This window comes from Nicotiana sylvestris, chromosome 6 (genome assembly GCF_000393655.2).
Source record: "Nicotiana sylvestris chromosome 6, ASM39365v2, whole genome shotgun sequence".
Taxonomy (NCBI): Eukaryota; Viridiplantae; Streptophyta; class Magnoliopsida; order Solanales; family Solanaceae; genus Nicotiana; species Nicotiana sylvestris.
The window spans coordinates 120,874,053-120,885,890 of NC_091062.1; the positions used below are offsets into that span (position 1 = coordinate 120,874,053).

Here is an 11,838-nt window from a genome sequence, read left to right on the forward strand (position 1 = left end):
TTTATTGATTTAGGATTTGAATACACTCGTAATTTTGTTCCCACCAACAATTACGTGTTCACCTTAAGTAGGCAAGCAGAGATGAGATGCGATGCTGAGGGCAGAAACTAAAGTTGTTTGGCCTCGAACAGAAAAGGGAACGTTTTAATTTCACCTTTAAAATAGGCAGAATGCCTAATACCCCGTTAAACTAGACACAAATTATTTGACAATTGTTACCCCATAAACACTGGTGTAGCAAAGAACATAGATACATTCTCTTTTAGGCGCGTGGAAGTGAAAACATATTGAAAAATCAGCTTTCAAATGGACTACTTTTTAACCGTAAAATTATCACATAATCATACACAATGATTTATTTGTTACAATTGTATATTTCTTCTTGTTTTATGTTACAATGCATACTTTACTCTAATTATTTATTTTCTTTTGATTTCTTCTATAGATACAATGTCTATTTGTTGGAACTGTGTATTTCTCCTTTTTTTTGTGGGCCAAATTTGGCTGGAACACAATCATTTTACCAAATAAAAAAGTTCTAACCAAAATAATAGAACACCAACAGTATATTTCATTTTATTTTTTCTTCATATTCATTGGCTATTTATTTCAACTTTGTATTTTTTTTTCAGATCAAGTCAGTATAAATTTTTTGGCTAGAGCTCAATCATTTTCTACCAGATAAAAAAGATATAGAAAAAATAATAAAATTGCAACTGTATAATTTTTATTTCCTTATTAGATGCAACAGCCATTTTATTTTAACAGTGTATTCTTTATTTTTCGGGAAAAGTCTGTATAAAATACTTGCTTAGAGCTCCATAATTTTTAGCTAAGTCAAAAAAGTTAGCCAGAATTATGAAGTTCAAACTGTGTGTTTTTATATCTCTTTTAGATGCAATGTCTATTTTTTTTTCAATTGTGCATTTCTTTTTTCTTAGGCAAAATTTGAAAAATTTAACTGAAACTTCATTATTTTTAGCCAAAAGTTTTAGCCTAATTAGTGGAGTTCTAGCTAAATTTTATATGAAAAAGATGATCTAAATAATTAATAAATTTAAATAGGTAAAAATATATTGTATTACTAAAAATTCAAATGGACACAAAAATCCATGTGGCATGTGCATGTATGTCACTTTTCTAGGATCAAATCGTCCAGAGATAACAATTGTCGAATAGCCGATAGACTATTAATAGTTTAAGAATATAACCACTAATTCATGTTAAGTTTAGAAGGATTTTAAGATATTATGCCTTTAAAATAAGATGAAGATTCCGGTGGCTCATCGTTTCGTCCAATTAGCATTCACATGGACGTTAGTTTTAACTTAGATTTGAATTTTCCGTTATCTTTATATGTTTTTGTAGTCATGGACAAGAAGTGACAGCAAAAAGTGACACACTTCAACTTGAAGGACTATTTATGTTAAAGGCTAAGCACCTAAGAGTGATAAATAAAGTGTATGTAAACCTTGAAGATAATGAATGTATCCCAACACAAACACACAAAAAAATTAGGGATTTTTACCTATCTATACCATATATCAAATTTTATTATCAAAAATGTTTATAATTTGTTATTTACCCGTGTAGTCCACACTTTTACTACAAATTATATACCAATCCAAAAATAGGTAGATTTTGCCATAAAAAAGCCCTAAAATGAGGCACCAGATCTGCGTGTGATTCTGTCAACATCAAATTCGAATTGCTGCGTAATTCTCTCCTTCCTCAACGGAAAGAGATCTCTCTTCTCTCACTCAACTACAATTCTCAAAAAACGCAAGCTACTGAAGCTCCAGTAATCAAACGGAAAGGAGATTTCTGTTCTTCATCTTCATCTTCATCTTCATCTGTTCTTCCATATATTTTCCACCATTGATAGCCATTAAAAAGCTTGAAAGCTTTGAATTCAAATTTGGGTTTTCAAAAATCATTATTTGTTTGGATTGGGTGTTGTTGTAAATAATTCGGAATATGTTTAGGAGTTTATATCTCAATTTTGAGGGGTTTTGGTGAAGATTAGACTTGGTTTTGACTGAATTTTAGATTGAAACTCGAAGAAGAAGAAGAAGAAGAAGAAGAAGAAGAAGAAGAAGAAATTGTAGTTAAATTGTAGAATTGTAGATATATTGTAGATAAATTGTAGATAAATTGTAGATAAATTGTAGATGAATTGTAGATTGGGAAGACTAAAACTTCTACAAATCTTCTACAATTATGTCGAAAATGCCAATTATGCTACAATTGAAATGAGAATTTGGATATTAAAATTCAATGTATCTATTTTGTAGATATCTTGTAGATAAATTGTAGATTATTTGTATTCTGATTGTAGATGCATTATTTTCTGTTTTCACAAATCCAAAACGACTAAAGCTTCTACAAAATCTTCTGCAAAAAATAGTCTACAATTTATCTACAATTTTTCTAATTTGACTACAATTTGACTACAAAATATCTACAAATTCTGGAAATATGTCTTCCTCATCTTCTTCTTCGAATTTCAATCGACTGTGTTAACCAGTAACCTTCAACCACTGTCCAAAAAAAAAATAGGTCAAAGAATTTCGAACTCTCTGCCATTATTATTTCCAGTGGGAATTCAAGCGGTTGGATCAAAGAATTTAAAATTTTCTTGTGAATCTGAAAATATGATATTCTTCGACGGTGGTGGGCAGTTGGGGATGATCAACGAGAGGAAGCATAGGAGCATCGTGAGTTGTGTGTGTGTTGTGAACAGTTGAGATGAAAGGAAAGAGAAAGTGGGAAGATACAGTCCTATAATTATGCCTAATATAAATGAACCCTTAATTATATCCCTAATTTGAATTATGGTATAGAAATGGTAATTTGGTATGCTTAAATGTAATAAACACAAACCTTAAACATTGAGAGTAATAATGTTTGATATATGGTATAGATAGGTAAAAATTCCAAAAAACTACCCAATTGCTAGGCAAAGTTATGCGGTACTTGTGTTGACAGGAGGCAGTAAATATCTAGTGGGGTAGTTGATTCACATATGTCTTATGCAATTGTATTTATTAAATGTAGCAGGTACTCGTTGGAAAAATCAAAGTGCTCACAAGCTCGTAAAAACAAATTTTTGTTAAAGTAAAGTATTAGGACCAAATAAATCTTCCCATATATGCAAAACACTATTTTGATCGTTTTCTCTTTAAGTAAGATTGCTCCACTCGAATAGCTCAAAACTGATTTCGGCTATAGTGAATTCAAAGTTCAAACTGTTTCCTGCGGTTGATTGTGAAACAGTCCATAAAGCAGGTAGATTGTTACCTGTTAAAGTGGACTTTCAATTATTTTGAACTGATTAAATGAGATCTGCTTCCATGATACCCAGTTGAGCAACAAACAGAATATATGTGCTGTACTGCTTTCTGGGTTTGACAAGAGTTGGGGCAAAAATACTGATTTCTTATTCTATCAAGAATATGACTAATCAAGGGAAGTAATGGAACAAGGTTTATTCTAATAGAAAGCATCTCCTCCTATAAAAACTGAGGAAGATGCCACTTGTACATGTATTATACTGGTACAATTGACATTCAATATTGTCAAAGCTGTTTGTGTTTTTTCAGTTTTTACTCTCAGTCCATGGCCTTTTTTCATGGGAGTGTATACACCTCAACCCCAGAAAATAAATGAAGAATTTGATGGAGGTGACAGGTGATCTTCCACCCATTCTCCCACACCTAAACCCCTTTCTTAAATCAATGCTATAAAAACCAAGCAAAGATAAATATAACAGGAAGACAAAAAACATTCAGCTGTCCAGGGAATCTGTGGATGAGGGTGGCGACTGTGAGAGCTGGTTATGAATTTGAGCATGGACTGGAGCTTCAGCTTGTAACTGGGGCTGCTTTTGCTGCTCAGCATATCTGTTTATTCGTTCAAGCAACTGAGTTGCTTTTCGTTTGCCCCTATCAGTGCCATTTTGTACTAAATCTAGCAACGGCCCCATTACTTCTAGCTCCTGAACCTCTACTATATGATGTTGGTCCCCAGAACAGAGATGTACCAAAACTGCAACTGCATTTTCTTTGTTCCTGGGAGACCCATTTGCAATCACATTTACCAAAACAGGAACTGCCCCTGCAGCTCCAATGGCTGCCTTCCCTTCTGGGTGACTAGCCAATATTGCTAAAATGGCAAGTGCCTCATCGACCATACCACCTTGAGGTTCAGTAAGCAGCTGCATTAGAGTGGGCACAACTCCAGCCCTTACTGCCTTGCCCTTGTTCCCTTGATAAATGCACAGATTGAAAAGTGCGGTAGCTGCATCTTTCTTCCCTCTCTGGGTGCCATCACTTAGTAATGTCACAAGTGGAGAAATTGCTCCATAAGTACCAATTATGACCTTATTTTCATCTATAACAGAAAGGCTAAATAGGGCGGCTGCCGCATTTTCACGTGCTTCCATGCTCCCCTTCTTAAGCACATGGACGATACCAGGCACTGCCCCTGATGTTACAATGCTCCGTTTGTTATCCTCACAAATAGAGAGGTTAAGTAGTGCTGTAACAGCATGCTCTTGGATCCGAGAATCGGGTGTGGAAAGAAGGTCGACGAGCAGAGGAATAGCACCTGCTTCAGCTATTGCAACACGATTATCAGCATTGCGCTTAGCAAGTAGGCGGATTTCACCTGTGGCAGAGAGCCGATCTTCAGGTTTGCCAGATGTGAGCTTTCTCAGGAGATCTTCTATCTTTGAGTGCTCAGCAGGCGTGCATGCGGATGTTGCCTTATTGGGTAAACTACCTGGTCGTTTGGGTGGTTCAACCCCATTCGCTTCACACCACTGTGCTATGAGGCTTCGCAACACATAGTTTGGAGTGAGAGTATTGCTTGTGAGGACTTGTTGTGTCTTGGGACAAGTTCTATGCCCTGCTTCCAGCCACTTCTCAATAGAAGAACGCTCATAAGTCTGGAGTGGAGGAAACCATATTTATTGTTAGCAAACTACGATATGGAATGATAACTACAGTTCAAATTTAGCCTACCAACATGAAACCACATCTTCCATGAACATAAGGTCTATAAGGCATGTGCCTCATAGAGAAGTAGCATAGATGCGACATAAATCCTGCATCAAGATTCTGGCAGAATATATAATTGCTCAGGAAATAATCTCATAAATCAGCAAGGACCATATAACAATAAAATTGAACACGAATCACCTGTCTGTCTATACTTTTCAGCATATGAATCAGTCTACTTTACTGATTGAAAGAGAAACAAACAATAATCACTGTCTACCTTATTCCTCCTTTCTCTATTTAAAGTGATAAAACTGATTTCAAAGCACTTCACGGAAAATGATTGAAAATGTGCTGGATCTGAGAGCTTGTCACAATTAATTATAAAGGGGCAAAATGTTCCATCTGCCTCTACTAGCAAGAGCCAGAGAGATATTGGGTGTAGGAGCCACTGGTATTAAAGTTATTACTTCATACACATGTTATAGTCCCGCTAGAAGATGGAGGATAGCTTCTTCCATGATCATTTAGGTTATATTTACTCTACTTACTGGAAAAAAAGAGAGAAGGAAACAAGACGAGGAACCTGCAGCACTTGAATGAAATGATTATGGCCTGGTTTTGACAGTCTGAGTCACATCCATGCATGCACCAATACAAGATAATAATTATGTATCCTCACAAATGCAAGATAGAAGAAACGGAAGGACTCTGTTAAAAACATCTTTGCTGTCATCAGGAAGCAAGAGAAATGGATAATAAGGCAACCAATTTTAACGGGGAAAAAAGCAAGATAAAGATCCAATAATGGTACCTGCCCAGATGAAACAATGACAGGGTCTTTCATCAATTCCAGGGATATAGGACACCGAAAATCATCAGGTATTACTGGGGCCTTATAAGTTGTCCCTGTAGATGCTTGTCCGCTACAAGTTGAAGACTTCTCCCTCGAAGAAGAATCCCTCTCTGGATTCTCAGTCAGCACAAAGACCTTCATTTTCCTCAATATTACTGACATCTTCTCTATCCTCTCCTCTATATCGTCGCCAGTAGCAGTGATCATTCCATGCAAAGCACATGACTCTTGTGTGAGATCATCTATTCCAGTCAGCTGTAACTTCTCAACCAATTGCCTTAGGACAACTGGATCTATAGCAGCATCAATACTCTTACTATAAATGGACAATAGATCCTCATGTAGTTCGGTACCAGGCGTATCAACCCTTCCTTTGGCTCTTTGGAACTGAGAAAGAACAAGCTCTACCTGGAAATTGAAGCCACAGATGGAAAAGAATAATTGCATAACTGCACATCAAGAGATGAAACCATCCACAATAAATGAAGACTTAATGAGGTAATGCTTTTACCTGCTCTTTAACTTCATCAGAAATGTCAAGCTCTTCATAATGAACTCCACTTAAAGCTTGTTCTAGCTGAGCTGTCACTTCGTGAAATTTATTCATTATCTGCTCCCTTTCTAACACCTGCAAAGAGAAATTCCTAGAATTGAGCTTTACTCTGTAGGCCAAGATAGGGCCTATGTTTCAGTTAAACATGCAGTGCTCTGCAAGGACTAAAGTTAATCACTCATACATGTATGCAGTTGAAATAGAAATCTGCTCAATACGCAACACCAGCTATGATCCAAATGATGGCTGTGAGAATCATTTTACCATGCAAACTCTTGATTAGTAGATGTAAAAGCGGCACTTCAGGGAGAAGAAATGAGGACATCTTGATGACCTAAAAGCCGTGGATCGGGCATGCTATTAAAGGCTCACTTTAAGGTAGCAGAATAATAGCTTCCAAATCCATTAAAGAGTCCTCTCCCTAAAGAAAACAACTATTCCATTATCAGTTTACAACATAATGCCCCAACAGGGAGAGACTTACCAAAGTGAACTACTAAACGGTTGAGATGCCAGTAATGTAATAAGAGAGTGAGTGTTGGGCCTTTAACACCCAACTTCTCCACAACAAGAGTGCCAAAATGCAGATGTTAAATAGATGTGCATCTTATAAGATTAGACAAGGTTAGGATTGATCACATTTGACAGAAGAGGTACAAGTAGCACACTACACGCATAAAGGATAAACTGAAGAAGGTCGCCTGACATGGTTTGGTCATGTCCTAATAGATCTCCAAATGTACTACCCTGTAAGTAGGGGTGTCCATTCGAATCGGTTTATCGATAAATCGAATCGATTATTTGTTATCGGTTTATCGATATCGGTTTATCGATTTCGATTTCGAAATTTTCCTTATCGAGTTATCGATTTCGATTTTGTCCTCTTCGGTTATCGGTTTATCCGGTTTATCGATAAACCGATAAGATATACTAAAAAGACAAAAAAAAAATTAATTAATTTTTTTTTACCCTTATTCTATAATACCTTTCCCTTTACCCTAAGTCCCTAACCCTATTATTTCCTCACCACATTTAAGGAATGATCATATTTAAAGCTCAAGGGAATGAAGTTCAAATTAATGGAAAACAGAATTAGCCGTGATGATGTATTTTTTTTATACCGTTGGAGTGTTGGTGGCATATATTTGATCCCTTACTTAAGTTTCGTTGCATGTGCTTGTTGACACAATTTTTATGTTATAAATGGCGTTCGTCTTATTTTAGCTTCTTTTTGTCCATATTAGGTTAGGCGTGTTTATAGCGATATACTTTCCGTGGAATCCTGCAAATTTTCTTATTGGTGTAAACGATAACCGAATCGATAAGCCCCAAAAATCGATAAATCGAAATCGAAAAAATCGAAACCTTATTGAAACGATAACGATAAGCATATGTACAAATCGATAATCGATAAGTAATTATCGATAAGGGTCAAAATCGAATCGATAAATCGAATGCACACCCCTACCTGTAAGTGCAACAATATGATGATTGAAAATATTAAAAAGGAAAGGTAGCCCTAAATTAAATGAAAAAAGTTAGCTAACACACAGACAGTATCACCATCCATGCAGACTTATCGAAAGTGCAAAACATAATGGAAGCAAAAGATTGATAATTGGAATTAAAGCTTAGTTGCGTTGGTAGACTTACATCAGGTTTGGTGTTTCACTACAGGTCTTTTAGTTTGTTTAGATATTTGTACATAGAAAATGTAAAGAATCTCTAGTATTCAAGAAACTGTAATTGGTAGGATAATGAATATTAGAATGGGACAAGCCCAATGGAGTGGAATAGATATTGAGGATCATAGACTCAACGACAACTAGTTTGGGATTGAAGAGTATTAGTTGTTGTAGAAAGCCCCAATAGCAATTGTCAAAAGACAGCTGTCAGCTATAGGAATGACATGATGTCCTCCTCTATTTCTTTTTTCTTTTAGATCTTTTTGGATAAGATTTTTTTGTAATTTTTTTTTAACGATCTCATAAGCAAAGTTTAACATTTTTGACACTTACTGATGTTGCACGTGTTATGAGACATCTTTACCTGACTTGAGTTGTCACAAGCCTTTTGTTGAAGAGATAATTAACTAATCAAATGTATTCTCTCTCTAATAACTTAAGTATTTCGATGAGATGGTCACACACTTCAACATGGATCTTTTTGGCTAAGATTTTTTTTATTTTTTTTACGATCTCATAAGCAAAGTTTAACATTTTTGACACTTACTGATGTTGCATGTGTTATGAGACATCTTTACCTGACTTGATCTGTCACAAGCCTTTTGTTGAAGAGATAATTAACCATCCAATGTATTCTCTCTCTAATAACTGAAGTATTTCGATGAGATGGTCACACACTTCAATATGGTATCACAGCAGGCAGAGGTCTTGGGTTCGTGTCTCACCACCACCCATTATTAAAATAAGATCAACATGCTTGGTTAATGAAAGAGGTCATGCAGGCATGCACATGAGGGAGTGCGTTGAAAACACAATTAACTGAATAAATATGCGCTCTCACTAATAACCTAAACTTTTAGATGAGATGGTCAAACACTTCAATACCCTTTAATTCCTACATGTTCAGTTCAAAATTTCGATCATCACATATTTAACTTAAAAGAGGACATAAAATCTTTCAATCCCTGCATTGCAACTCTATTCAGCTTCCATGTATTAGCTTCTCTATCAAGATGCTGCAACTATTTTCATTTCAAAAGAACTTACTTTAAAATCATTCTAACAAAGAAAGTCTAATCCAATGTGAGATCCCGAATAGGCAAGTACACATCAAACATTTCATGATAAATGCATGGATTCTTCTCTTTCCTAGTTTGCATTTTAATCTCATTCACTGTCAGCTCCCCACTTTTTGAAAGTAGGAGAGGGAGATGAACCAGAAAAGTTCAACAAAAGGGTTCAGCCATATAGCAAGTACCATTTCCGCTAGCATACTGAACATGCCAACCTTGTTGGTGTTGCATTTCCTCAATAAAAACAAAAGGCTAAACGAATAGGCAATGATATGTAATCATTGCATAGGAAACGAGAGCATTTCTAAGAGGTTTGGTGGCAACAGGTAGTGGATTTCTCCACAAACTTAAGTATTGAGAGCAGAAATAATAGCACAACCTTCTGATGGTGTGCAATAATCAAAGGACCAATTCATAAAACCACACATCCTAGCCGATTGAACTCCTCATCATCCAGCAACTTAAGACTTGTCGACTCCCCTTGTTACAAGATCAAGAATCTTCACAAGGTACCATTGCATTGAGCCTTTATGGATTACAATTTGGTTTGTACAACATGGCAAAGGCATTGTTAAGAATTCAAATTATCAGGCCATAGGATCTTTTTTAAATGGTAATCATGCCAAGGAGAACAGAAGTTGCAGTGTAGAGGTTAAACAAGCGAATGTTACTTCAATATGAGTTAACGAAGTCATAAATAGGAGCTCAACTATGCTTTAGGGAAGTTAACGAGGTTGTGAATTCCTTGTCCAGGCACTCCCAACACCTACAAACATCATAAGTTTTTGATACTTCTAAAAACCTGCCGTGTATCACCAGAGAACTAATCAAACTTGAGAAAATGTAGTGTCCTTTTGGATTCAGACAATATAGGGATTTATTGAAAATTCTTCGGATTAGAGTGGATATGCCCATTGTTCATCTAGATATATGGCTTTGCATCCCCTCCTACACACTGGAGTTTAATTGACAGGTAACTGTGCAGTTTCAATCAATAGATCTATCAACAACTACGTCTCAATTCCAACTAGTTGAGCTCAAAATTATGAATCCTCTATGTAATGGTAGCATAAATCAAGTAAAATTCCTAAAGTAAAACCAAAAAAGCAGAAAAAATAATAATAATAATGGGAACACGCACCAGATAAATCTTACTTCCTTCGCTACCGAATTTGAGCAAATCCTTAGTTGATTCAAGAGCTTCCTTCAGTGAAACAAGTGCTTTTATCGAGTCTTCAGAAACTGGCACGTCATTATCTCGAATCTCTTCGAACATTGGAATCAACAACTTGAGCCTCCTTCCCAGATTGCAGTACTCTTTCTTCACTGAAATCCTGAACTCCGAAATGCCTGATATTTCATTCACTATCTCAATCAGCTTTTGCGCCAACGCTCTTTTTTCTTCTCCCATTGCTTTGAAGATCCACAATTTCTCAAAGAAAAAATTCAAGCGAAAATTTAAAGAAAATGAATTGTTTAAAGAACCTATAAATATGAGCTAAAGTGAGCTGGAGTATGATTTGTTTTTTTTTTTGGCGTGGCGGCTAAAACAAGCTGTTAATGAAGTTTTACCGGAGAGAGAAGGCTGAGGATTGTTTGTCGGTTATAGCTAACGGCGGTGAAAATAGGAATGGAATGTGGGGTAACTGGACGAGTGAAGAAGAAAGCAGGCAGCAGCCTTTTATTTGGTGATTTTCAGTAACCGTTTGCCTCGTCTCACTTGCCTGTATGAGTGAGCTGTAAATTCTTTCTGTATTTTAACTCGAAGGAAATATACTCTCTAATTTATTAATTCATTTATTTATTGGAGTGTTTGATTGTCATGGGCGGCTTTCCAGCCGTGGCCCATGACCCCTTGGGCGCGCCCCGTGGCGTCCTAGCAAGCTTCCCAATGCCTAGCGCCACGGACAGCCCCGTGGTCTTGGTCGCGCCAGGTGACAAGCGCATGTGCTTCTGTCGCCCCATCGATATTCCTCGCCAGTGCCCAACCGCAGGCGGATGCCAACAGCGTCGCGCGCGCAGACCCTGATGCCAAAGACTATGCTGCTGACAACGGATCTGTTTCTGCCTTATATAAAACTAAGTCTTTTTCATTGTAAATATAGAGTAGTTTTATTCCATGTACTTCCATTATGTTTCTCTAGCTTAATCAAGTCTAGTCTTGTAGCTTTGGTTTATTTTTTTTAATATTATTAGGGGGGATCAAGCAATCAAACTTTCTAGCAAGCAAACAATTTTCTGTACTGGTGTCTCTCCCCTCGACACCGCGTTGTCTTTCGGTAATAGCTTTCATTAATGCAATCAAGCTTTCTTTCATTCTCAATTCTCATTCATGTTCTCTCAATTGCTCTTGACATTGGTTTTCCCGTACGGCACTGACAATCTAGTCTAGCGTACGGAGGGGACCTCAGTTGGCGGACAACAACTGCACTGACATCAGTTGCTTAGCCTTACGTCGCCCTTCCAAGGAATCTCAGGAAGGCGCCGCGTAACAGTTGGTATCAGAGCCTAGGCTCGACATCGGACGAGGGAACGCATTGCCATTACCACCATTTCTGACCATGGTGAATCATGGGGACCGCATTGCGGCCCTTGAACAGACGGTTGACGGATTACTGCCCATCATGGATACGGTGCCTGAACTAAGAACCAGCCTAGGGCAAAGGTTGGA

At 36.9% G+C, this 11,838-nt stretch overlaps 1 protein-coding gene across 2 annotated transcripts; it reads right to left on the reverse strand.

Moving 5' to 3' along the window:
• Positions 1-3,473: 3,473 nt before the first annotated feature.
• On the reverse strand, positions 3,474-10,885 carry LOC104224513 (U-box domain-containing protein 13-like). Of its 2 annotated transcripts, none has more exons than XM_009776220.2 (4): positions 10,309-10,885; positions 6,368-6,484; positions 5,815-6,264; positions 3,474-4,948 (listed from the first exon to the last, which is right to left on the reverse strand). In XM_009776220.2, the coding sequence occupies exons 1-4, from the start codon at positions 10,576-10,578 to the stop codon at positions 3,788-3,790; spliced, it is 1,998 nt and encodes a 665-aa protein (XP_009774522.1). In that variant the 5' UTR covers positions 10,579-10,885; the 3' UTR covers positions 3,474-3,787. The 2 variants fall into 2 exon arrangements, with proteins under 2 accessions (XP_009774522.1, XP_009774572.1); XM_009776270.2 differs by lacking the exon at positions 10,309-10,885 and adding an exon at positions 6,594-6,832.
• Positions 10,886-11,838: the final 953 nt, after the last annotated feature.